Source organism: Oncorhynchus nerka, linkage group LG10, assembly GCF_034236695.1.
Source record: "Oncorhynchus nerka isolate Pitt River linkage group LG10, Oner_Uvic_2.0, whole genome shotgun sequence".
In the NCBI taxonomy this organism is placed as follows: Eukaryota; Metazoa; Chordata; class Actinopteri; order Salmoniformes; family Salmonidae; genus Oncorhynchus; species Oncorhynchus nerka.
Genome location: NC_088405.1, coordinates 58,466,332 through 58,478,376, shown reverse-complemented (window position 1 = coordinate 58,478,376; position 12,045 = coordinate 58,466,332). Strand labels below are relative to the sequence as shown.

Here is a 12,045-nt window from a genome sequence, read left to right as displayed (position 1 = left end):
TATTTGTAAAAATGTAATCGATACATGTGGATGTGACACTAGTGTGCAGTGCACCTCCCCTCGAACCTCAGCCATCCCTCTCCTAACCAGCCAATGAAGCAAATTCAGTCTTTGTTGGCATCTAGTGGAGAGATTATGACTGTGCAACACCCAAGAGCAAATCCACTTAACATGGTGGGGGTGATAGCTATTTTGAGGGCCCTGGCACTCTTCATGGATATCTGTATGTGTTTGATTGTTTTATAAGATGCTGATGGTTGTGGATTAGTAACATGTACTCATTCTAATGCCCGACTTGACTTACCTTGACGAATATACTTCATCTCACTCATTTTGGTTTTTCCAGGTTACACCAGTTGAGGGTGCTGTCTGTCATCTCTGACTGCTCTTTCTTTTAGCAACAAGAAAACACATCAATTCATTTGAAATGACAACGTATTTATTCAACACACTTATTTAGTCACATTCAAGGCAGGTATTGCAGTTTGACATCAAGACATACATTGATTATCACTGTAATGGATGTAAAGTGGAAATGTCTATGTAATCTATCTAGCAAATAATCATTTCTATTAATAAAGCCATCCCTTAATACACTTCACCACAAACAGAGCTGATCATGCCACATTCATGTAAAACCCAATGCCTGGTTTTGCATAATATACTGTACAAATAAAATCATATTTACAAAAGCACTTCAATGCTATGGAAGATATTTTTCTGTTTTCAAAATAACACATAATTGTATTAATCTATGCCTGTACAAGATCGACATTATTCTGCAGTGTCAATGGTACCACAATGGTTGGTGTAAGAACAATTATCTGTGCTGCAAATGTGCAATTATCCGATTTGTAAATCCAGTGAGCCATGGGTGCACTAAATATGGCATCATACACCATATATATACAAAAGTATGTGGACAGCCTTTCATAGTAGTGGATTCTGCTATTTCAGCCACACCCGTTGCAAACAGGTGTATAGAATCAAGTACACAGCCTTGCAATCTCTATAGACAAACATTGGCAGTAGAATGGCCTTACTGACGAGCTTCAACGTGGCACTGTCATAGGATGCCACCTTTCCAACAAGTCAGTTCATCACATTTCTGCCCTGCTAGAGCTGCCCCGTTCAACTGTAAGTAGCTGTTATTTTGAAGTGGAAACATAGAGGACAACAACAGCTCAGTCACAAAGTGATGGCCACACAAGCTCACAAAACGAGACCCCAGAGTACTGAAGCACGTAAAAATCATCTGTCCTCGGTTGCAACACTCACTACCGAGTTCCAAACTGCCTCTGGAAGCAACGTCAGCACAAGAACTGTTCGTCGGGTGATTCATGAAATGGGTTTCTATGGTCGAGCAGCCGCACACAAGGCTAAGATCACCATGCAAAATGCCAAGCGTCGGCTGGAGTGGTGTAAAGCTTGCTGCCGATGGACTCTGGAGCAGTGGAAATGCGTTTTCTGGAGTGATGAATCAAGCTTCACCATCTGGCAGATGAATCTAGGTTTGCGGATGCCAGGAGAATGCTACCTGTCCCAATGCATACTGCCAACTGTCAATTTGGTGGAGGAGCAATAATGGTCTGGGGCTGTCTCTCATGGTTCGGGCTAGGGCCCTTAGTGCCAATGAAAGGAAATCTTATCGCTACAGCATACAATGACATTCTAGACGATTCTGTGCTTCCAACTTTGTGGCAAAAGTTTGGGGAAGGCTCCTTCCTGTTTCAGCATGACAATGCCCCCGTGCACAAAGCGAGGTCCATACATAAATGGTTTGTCGAGATCGGTGTGGAACAACTTGACTGGCCTGCACAGAGCCCTGACCTCAACTGCACACCTTTGGGATGAAATGGAACACCAACTGCAAGCCAGGCCTAATCGCCTAACATCAGTGCCTGACCTCACTAATGCTCTTGTGGCTGAATGGAAGCAAGTCCCTGCACCAATGTTTCAACATCTAGTAGAAAGCCTTCCCAGAAGAGTGGAGGCTGTTATAGCAGCAAAGGGGGGGGGGACCAACTTCATATTAATGCCCATGATTTTGTAATGTGATGCTTGACAAGCAGGTGTCCACATACTTTTGGCCATGTAGTGTATTTCAGAGGTGTATTCCACTTGTCTGGTTATGAGAACTCAGCTTTGTAAACATAGCACTATTTGACTGATTGAAGTTTAAGGTCATTGTCAACAAACACATTTTAGCTGAGTCAAATATTTTAACTCCAAATATCTCATCATACAAGCAAGGCCAACTTCCCAACGGGGTGACATAATGAGCTGTCATTTGTTCATCGTTTTAAGATTTAATTCACACTTTTATGGATTCAGAAATCCAAGAGGGCATTAAACTGACACAACAATCATAACTTTCATGAGATCAAATCCACTATACTTTATGAATATGGGGTATTTGAACACTTGCAAAGTAAATCCCACAGCACTGAAACTACTTGACACCAGATTTACACTTGCAGTGGGTGCCCTCCAGTGGACAGCTGAAAGCAATACATGAGAACAATGATGCAAGGCCAACTATTCATGGGGAACCAGGGAAAGATTCAACTATTTCAAACAATCAACTATGGGGATATATAAAGTATTCACAGCAGGTAGCACATTCTGGATATTCTACATTTAACACATGTAGTTCTGAAAACACCATGGATCCCCCTCTCCCGATTCAAAACGCCATGGATCCCCCGATTCAAAACGCCATGGATCCCCCGATTCAAAACGCCATGGACCCACTCTCCCAATTCAAAACACCATGGATCCCCCGATTCAAAACGCCATGGATCCCCCTCTCCCAATTCAAAACACCATGGATCTCCCTCTCCCGATTCAAAACACCATGGATCCCCCTCTCCCGATTCAAAACACCATGGATCTCCCTCTCCCGATTCAAAACACTTATTTGGCATTCCTGACTGCTCTTTGTCTGTCTAGTGATAGAAACTAAGCACCTTGATCTCCGCATGTAAGTTAAAACAGGGTGTGGTGTTTATCACCAAATTCATTCAGGCTCTGTGGTTTAGTTCAAGATAGTCAATTCATTATGATTTTCAAAAATACACATATTGCTAAGTATGAATAATGTAGTTTGGAAAGTATTTAGTATAATATTTTTCTATTGGTACAGAATATGGGATATTTTATTGATTTATTATTATTATTATTTTAAACATAAAAAGGGGGTGGAAATATGACCAGCAATATACACTAGATAAAATATGTTTTCCATTAAAACAGTTAATAAACAAAAGATCATAAAAACACTTAAGATGTAAAGTAAGCATATACACAAACATCACATTTTTACAAAAATGTTTAGATGGTACCAGACTCCACTATAAAAGTATACTTAACCTATGAATGGAACAGTGGCATATTGTTGATACATGAGCACACAATGTTCAGATGCCCTTATGCATCTCTTTGCAGAATGATAAAGGTCATCATCCTAGTCAATCTGTCGTCCGTGGTAAGATGAGGTTCAGCACACACACAAGGCAGCCTTGCGTTTCTGTGGTAGGATTACGGGAACATTGGGGGAGCGTCTCTGTCCCTTTCCACCTCGCCTCAGAGGGGTTCGGTCACAGAGTCTGCGGCGAGACGTTCTAGGGGACAAGGGACTGCGTGGAGAACGGGCCAGGCTGCGGCGAGGCATCCTGGGAGACAAGAGACTGTGAGGGGACCGACCAAGGCTGTGGTGTGCTATGCTGGGGGAGAGGGGAGTGTGTGGAGGCCTACGAAGCCTCCTCAGCAGAGGGGTGGATGGTGCTGAGAACCCTGGAGTCCCTGTGCCTTCAATTGAACAAACGTTCAAGGTTCTGTCGGTTGGGGTCACTCTCTGTGAGTCCACCTCTGCCAGGGGCTCTGAAGGGGGACAGAGACCAGCCTCACACAGGCTATTCCTCCACTCCAGAGCTGGGAGGGGGAGAGGCTCACCCACAGAGGACACAGTGTTAACCTCTGGGTTCTGCTGGAACAGGGCAGATAAACAAAACAACGGTTAACATTCTATAATCCATCAGTCATGATATGAAGCAAATCAAGCACACCGAGTAGAATCCAGAAAAGGGAGGGTTATAGCAACACTAATGTAGTGCTGAGCGATTAAACAAAATGTTGGTTACTTAAAACAACTAACTGACTGACATTGGTTCAATTATTTTAACTCAATTTTGCTCCGTTTTTTTTCTGTGAGCTTAAATGCGCACATTGTGCGCCCGAACAGGGCGATGTAGTAGGGCGATGTAGTAGGGCGATGTAGTAGGGCGTTGTAGAAGACAATATTCTACATAGTTCACCGCGGTAATTAACTACAAATTACCATAATTCATTGCACACCTACTTGTCAGGTGTTTCTTTTATGCCTGTTAGGTTAGTGTGGGGCAGACACAGAGAGCGAGAGAAGAGACAGAATAATGTGCGATCGAGAGGGATTGAGTGCAGTTGCTTCGTGAGGCATCTCTAACCTGAAATGACAAATTATTGGTAGTTGGTATTCAGCAGTCATAAAAGTATGTCTCATTCAATTTGAAGAACTACTAAAATAGTAATTTTGTCAGACAGCATCTCTATAGAGATGAGATGACATGGAACTAAATAAAGTCATCAAATAAAACAAATGTAATATACACAACTGAAATATTTTAGTAAAGTGAATAAATGATGGTTAATAAGTGATACTCATTAATGGGCAGTCACTCCCATCATGGGATTTTTATTAAAGGGCTTATTCTGTGTTACAGCATTCAGCCCATATAACGCATAGTGCATTTAATGTTTGTTTTTTAATGATCTTGACTGAAAACCAACCCGGAACGACCTCAGAAAGAACTAATCTCTCAGCACTAGATAAATGAGAAAACAAGGTGGCTGCCTTCATGTGGAACGTAACTGCCAATGACAGACATCCTCCAGCTCTCCCGGAGTTCTGGTCAACATCATTTTGTTAGTTTAAATCAGAACGATAAGAGAATGCAGATATGCAATTAACCAAGATCCATCACCTAACCCTGACTCAGAGGTCTGGACTGGATCAAGATGAAAAACCATAGCCAGACCACAAGCTACCTTTTTAGCGGCTCTATGTCTAATCGTTGTTTTTTTCCCTCTTCAATTCTGCATTATCAGCATCGCAAGTACACTGCAGGGAAAACGGGAGAAGATCAAACAAGTCCCACCCCCTCACCCTGAATAAGCCCACGCTCCACTTAAGAGGGCCGTGAAAAGGCTGTGGCAGCAGAAACCTCTTTCTCAAAGCTAAGGATCCAGATCACATTCTGCGCATGTGTTATTGAACACATGTTTTTCCCTACGTAGCTGCTGCTCACACTCCCGTTCCTTCAGCTTCTCTCTTTCCTCACCCTCTTTTGAACCACGTTCTAGCCAGTCTCTGCCTCATTTCTGAACAGCTGAAATCAAATAAAAACCCTGCAGCGATTCGAACCAACATTCCAAAAGAGACATGGCCTACTATGAAGGCTACAACCTTCCCAGTCTGTTGTAACGGATATTGCAGTTGCACAAGCAGGACGCAGTCCCTACAAAAATCTGTGTTGTGTGTGTGTGTGATGTAGGCTATAGTTGCTGCCATAACGTAGACGCAGTTCCTGGGAGAACAAAAAATAACACTCCTACTTAGAACGTCTCTCTGCCTTCTGCTTAGCCAGTGTTCTCAATGATGAAGCATTCGATCTCTAATTAGACGAACAGTACGCGTCGGTGTCTTGCTTGTGTTCTATATGCTGCCTAGACAGCTTCGTGTAAGTCCTCACTTCAGTTTTGCATTGGGGCTAAACACAATCGGAGTTTTTCTCGCTTCTTTCTCGATGATCCTGCAAGAACCGCACGAGTAGGCTACCTAGCTGTTCCATCTCTGGGCAGCCAAGCCGGTCACTAGAGTCTGACAAGGGGCGAGTTCGTTTTGCGTCGACCGGTGCGCCAACATGTAAATAGTTCTGTATTGTCGTCTTAACTCCCCCTCTGAAAAAAAGAACACAACACCGTGATCATGCTTGATGGCCTAATCTTTTGCAATAGTTTAGATAGGTCGACCATGTCTTTTGAGTACAACATGAACTTTTGAAGGCGACACCAGACAAAGGCGTCCGTCGCTGATTTAGGAGGGGCAAGCGGCAGCGGAGCAGGCAGCTGAGTGAGCTCAGCGATGTGAAATAAATCTGTAAGGACAGGAAAGCGGTATGGGAGTGTGCAGCGTCAACAGAAAAAGTTTCAACAATGCACATGTGCAGAAATATCTGTATTCTCATCCGCAGCAAACCGGGTTCAAGAAAATCCAGAACCGCAGCCACTCGGTTTACAGAAAACGTCTGCCTGCTCTCTAGTTTCCCTCTCTTACTAACACACTAGACGGCTGCTTCTTTGAATGGGACAACAGTACACAAGTTGCACAGGTCTGTTAAAGTCAGAGTCCCTCTTAATATGGGAATACAGAAATCGGGGCCCACTCATCGTTAGCAGCTTTGTCTCCCTGTGGAAAAACAGCATCCATGAGGGTAGCTACACTCCAACTGCTTGGTGTGAACACAAGCAATGTAGCCTAGCAGAACATTTAACAGTTGAGGGTAGTGACACTCCTAAATGTTTAATTATTTTTTACAGTTCCCTACATCTGTATATATCTGAAATGTGACACCTTCAAATCTTTAAAATGTTTTTTTTTTAAATTTTTTTACAACAAATGTCAATGACGTGGCCTTCATTTGAACAATTATCAATCACACGCTTGTACACGTTCATTTACAATTCACTGAGTGGACAGTCACCTCACTCCCATTCTAGGTGTCGCCAATGCCCATGTTCTTCATCAAAACAGACCTCCCCATCCTCCTCCTCTGTCTGTCCCAAAAAACAAAAAAGTCGTCTTGGTGAAGGAGCGGTCAGATTCTACGAAGCAGCCGTAAACGACTGGAAAGACCCACTGACACTGGGGTTCCAGGTCGCACTAGCAATTCTGCGTTTAATCAAGGCTTCAAATACAATGTTCAATGAAATGCAAATAAAAACAAACACGGGTTACATTTAAGCCTGGTGGAAGTATTCAAATGTGATGGCGCTGTTCTAAGTTACCCTTGGTACGTACCATAATGGGGCCGTCGTAACGGCAGGGAGAGTTTGCGGTTGTAACGGGGGGGATCTTATCAAGGCCCTCTGCCATATTGACATAGAGCTCCTGTAGGTGCATGGTCATGGGTGGCTCATCAGGGTGCTGCACGGTTATCACTATGACCGTTGTGTTGTCTGCACGGAGCATGCGCTGGCGCCAGAACAGCAAGGCCGTGCATCCTAACCGTTTGGCACAGGACCATCCCTTAGGGCCCTAAGAGCAGACATAGTGACACCATCAACCTGTTAGAAGGGAATCGGCAGACAGCCAAGACGGTTTGGTCTGAATGGGAAACAAGAAGCTCTGGCTTACCACCATCTGATCGTGGCACTCACACATAGCGACAGCATCCTTAGCTGGCATCATGTTCCACAAGCCATCACTACCCAGGATGATGTAGCGGTGCTTCTTAGGGTCAATGGTCATTACAGTGACATCAGGCTCTGGAGAGACCACAAACTCCCCACTGTAGAAGTCATAGCTCCACAGGTCCCCTTTCAACAACAAACCACACACACACGCTTCATCACTAGGCAAATATCAAATGAAATGATTGGATGACAAGCTTACTGGAAATCATACTGTTTGCTTAAAGGCAGCAGCTATGGAGCGGTAAGGTATCTAGTGGAGGGCAGAGGAAACTTGTGTTTAGGCCAACAGTGTAGTGCTTACCCAAAGCTCTGGCCACAGCGAGAAAGGGAATCTGGTCTATGACGGTGCTCCTCCTGACAGGGCCATTGTGGGTCAGTCTGGGCCTCTTCCACACCACACGGTTCACCCCGGACTTCTTCACTACACTGAAAAAGGACACAAGCACAACAGGCACGGAGGATTTATTATGTGATCATATCCTGAACAAAAATATAAAAACGCAACAATTACAGTTCATAAGTTCATACAAGGAAATCAGTCAATTGAAATGATTTCATTAGGCCCTAATCTATGGATTTCACATGATTGGTCAGGGGTGCAGCAATGGGTGGGCCTTGGAGAGCATAGGCCCACCCACTTGGCAGCCAGGTCAACCCACAGAATTAGTTTTTCCCTACAAAATGGCTTTATTACAGACAGAAATACTCATCAGCATCCCCCACGATCCCTCAGGTGAAGAAGCCGGATGTGTCGGTTCTGGGCGGGTGTTGTTACACTTGGTCTGCGGTAACAGACTCATTGGTCGGTCGGCCGGCTACTTTTTCTACTTCATAAATTTAACTTGGCTTCTTTACATTTAAAAGGTTCAATTCCCTCGTCAGAAAAGTCTGTATAGCCTTCTCCCTCTAGAATGAACGATACAGTACATCTTCTAGTAATCTATTGATAGAACAGGCACCTGTCAGTCACAAAGTGAGTGATGACAGGATAACTGCTGGTTAACTGCTGGTAACCCAATTGTGCACCGCCCCATGGGTCTCCCGGTCGCGGACAGCTGCGACAGAACCTGGACTCTAATCAGGATCTCTAGTGACACTTCTAGCACTGCAATGCAGTGCCTTAGACCACTGCACCAGTCCGGAGGATGGTGGTGAGTGTTGCAACCGAGGAAAGACGATTTTTACGCACTTCAGCACTCGGTGGTCCCGTTTTGTGAGCTCATGTGGCCTACCACTTCGCTGCTGAGCCGTTGTTGCACCTAGACATTTCCACTTCACAATAACAACACAGTTGACCGGGGCAGCTCTAGCAGAGCAGAAATTTGACAATCTATATTGTTACTCAACAGAGAATCTGTGTTTACATGACAGAACACCACATTTGTTATGTTTTTTCCACAATAAAAGAAATTGAAAGAGTACACTATATTTAGTTATTGCCAAAAATAAATTACAATAAGAGTAGACTACATTACCTTTTCTGACGAGATTATTAATCTACCGCCTTCCCTCAAAGTCCCACACAGTGATTGACAGGTCCAAAACCCTACCAACTCTGACAAACATCCTGCCCCCTCCCTTACAACTCCACCCACAGTGATTCATTGACAGGCCAAACCGATAAAGGGATAGTTAACCCAAATAACAATCAAATTTGTCTGGCTACTCCATGTAGTTACGGAACACACTGGGCACTGACAAACTGAGACTGTCGTGTCCTCTCCAACTCACCTGCCCCCAAGTCTCTCAATGCGCTCCTTCTCTTTGGGAAGTTCAGGTTTGTGGTCCTGTGTGACTTCCAAGGCCCTGATGTTCTTTTCACCAGGCTCTTTCACCCCAACAACCACTGCCGAGTCCCCCACATGGGCTACGTACATCAGATCCCCCCGGATCAGCACTATACTGGCCGTTGTTCCTGCAGTACTGGGCTGGCCGGTCAGAGTCTTGGGCCACTCAGCTGTAGGATTAAGATGGGGAAAGCATTGGAGAACATTATTATGAACAAACAACTTGCAGCAACACAGATGAGTGGATGTGACAATTGGCATTCGGCCATCATATGAAAGAAGTCTATTCAGATTAGAGGAAATCGGGAGACCTTTGGATGACACATGTCAGAGGTTGAGACAAGAACACGCTTGTCATGAGAGAAACTCATCATTGCTTTTGGAACATAAGGTTGACATGCTTACCTTTTATGCTCTACTTGCAGAGCTAGGTATTCACAAACCCCCAAAATTGTTTTGTCTTCCCAAACCCCCGAGCAATAACGTTACATAGAAAAGACCTGCTCATAAAATTGCCAGTTAATAGCTAATATTAAAAGGGATGGATATCAGAACTGTAGCAGAGGGAACGAGGCGATCATATTTGATAGTAGCAGCAGCAAAAAGGCATTAGTTAGCTACAGACTGTACAGTAGCTAGCTAAACCATTTATTGTGGCGCCATAATTTCGCAACAATAACTTGAGCGTTGTTGGCTAGCTAGCAGGTAGATCGCGTCAGTCAGCGAAGATACAACCACGAGCTAACTAGTTCACTTACGTAGCTCTTTCCACATATCATGGTGGCAGGCAATGAACCCCTTTCGAATTGCTTCACAGACTTCTCCTTGATCTTCTGACCAAAACCCCCTTTGCTTTTTCAGAATACCCCACAGATTGTCTCGGGCAAAATGAGCAGCTTCTCGCCCTCCGTGACCGTCAAATACACCAAAAAACGCCACAGACTTCCGAACGACCGTGTGCACTGCTGGAACTTCTGCCTGGGAAATGTCACCATGCTTCTCACATGTTATGTTTTCTGTCCACATTGCACTAACAGGCACCGATTCTTGAACGTTTTCGGGGGAATTGCTTATTATGGTCTGCTCAGTATGACCATTCTCCTGTTTCTCTACTTTTGACTCCCCTTGTTGTTCTACCGAATTCAGACCACCCTCTGCTGGCTCTGGTTCAGGCGGTTCGTACTCCACTTTAAACTCAATAACATCCTCCATGTATCTCCTTCCCCCTTGCTCGGAGAATGCACTAACTCGGAAAATTAATGCGTCGTTCATGGCCATGAAAAATCCAAGCAAAGCTATACAATAAATACTTGTCCACCGGTTATGCTAAGCCGTGTTTGAAGCCAAAATGTGCAATGATATCTGGATCGAAAAACCCTTTTCCCAGTTCCTTCTTTGCTTCTGTTTATTTTTCGACGATAGGTCGTAAGGTATTTGAACCGCCTGTGTGAAAATAGCCACAATAGCGGAATTTGCAGTTTGCCTTAAAAAAATAAAAGTCCCCAATTGAAACATCCAAACAGGATACACAGAGGAATAATGCCATATTGGGACTAGATCATGTTTAACCAGGTTGGAATGTTTTCATATAGCTTAAAAATAAACACAATAACGAATTAATTTCACAATTAATAGTAAAGTTCAAATCCCACTGTGGATTTATTAGACTGCATTAATTGCTTTGGGGGAATACATATATGCACTGTACAGCCTTCCCTATGGAGTGCGCACCCATGAAGTGGGTTATCAGTTTACTCAGTGAGTCCAATTCTAAAGAGTTTACACAAATATTAGCATCATAGCTCTTATTGCAGAACTTTGACTGCGGAGAATCCCCTCCACAGTTGGTCTATTGTGAGTGTTGAACATTCATATTATCTTGTAAAGCCTTATCTATAGTGTGCACCCATGAAATGGGGTATCAGTCTACTCAATACACCCACATATTACAATTCCAAAGAGTTTAAACAAATATTAGCTTAATAGCTTTTATCGCAGGAATTTGAAACCACTGTGAAGTGAGCCACATTAGCTAACCGGTCAGCCTATAATAAATATTTAACATTCATATTACATTATTGTACAGCCTTGCATATAAAGTGTGCTCCGGGGGAGAACAACTTCTCCCTCTCTTTGAAGCCACAGAAGTTCAAGGCCGACCACGTTGTTAGCAGAAAACAGTATTATAGTGCATGGGAAAATGTCAACTTTTTTTAAAGACAATCATGGTACCAATAATTGCTTCTAATAAACCAGATGTATGTCCTTGAACAAATTATTGTAAAATTGCACACAGAATAAATTATACGGATAATTTGGTTGCTAATGGTAGCCTGCAGTACCCCAGTCGGCCTTCAATAAAATTACTCAATGAGAGGCTGCAACACTGAGCTAGCCTGCAATGTCATTTCCTGGAGTATTTCGTATTTATATTGAACACAAATTTAAACGCAACATCAACCATTTCAAAGATTTTACTGAGTTACAGTTCATATAAGGAAATCAGTCAATTTAAATAAATAAATGTAGCCCTAATCTAAGGATTTCACATGACTGGGCAAGGGTGCAGCGATTTTAGGCGCTGCATCTCAGTGCAAGAGGTGTCACAACAGTCCCGTGTTCTAATCCAGGCTGTATCACATCCGGCCGTGATTGGGAGTCCCAGGGGGCCGAGCACAATTGCCCCAGAGTCGTCCGGGGTAGGCCGTCATTGTTAATAAGAATTTGTTCTTAACTAACTTGCCTA

The 12,045-nt window shown here is 43.6% G+C and overlaps 1 protein-coding gene across 2 annotated transcripts; it reads right to left on the bottom strand.

The window, feature by feature from the left end:
- Positions 1-417: 417 nt before the first annotated feature.
- On the bottom strand, positions 418-10,748 carry ppm1db (protein phosphatase, Mg2+/Mn2+ dependent, 1Db). Of its 2 annotated transcripts, none has more exons than XM_029670697.2 (6): positions 10,058-10,748; positions 9,244-9,469; positions 7,814-7,938; positions 7,454-7,635; positions 7,118-7,354; positions 418-3,988 (listed from the first exon to the last, which is right to left on the bottom strand). In XM_029670697.2, exons 1-6 carry the CDS (start codon positions 10,575-10,577, stop codon positions 3,500-3,502), a joined length of 1,779 nt encoding a protein of 592 aa, XP_029526557.1. In that variant the 5' UTR covers positions 10,578-10,748; the 3' UTR covers positions 418-3,499. The 2 variants fall into 2 exon arrangements, with proteins under 2 accessions (XP_029526557.1, XP_029526558.1); XM_029670698.2 differs by having other exon boundaries at positions 418-3,985.
- Between the last annotated feature and the right edge of the window lie 1,297 nt (positions 10,749-12,045).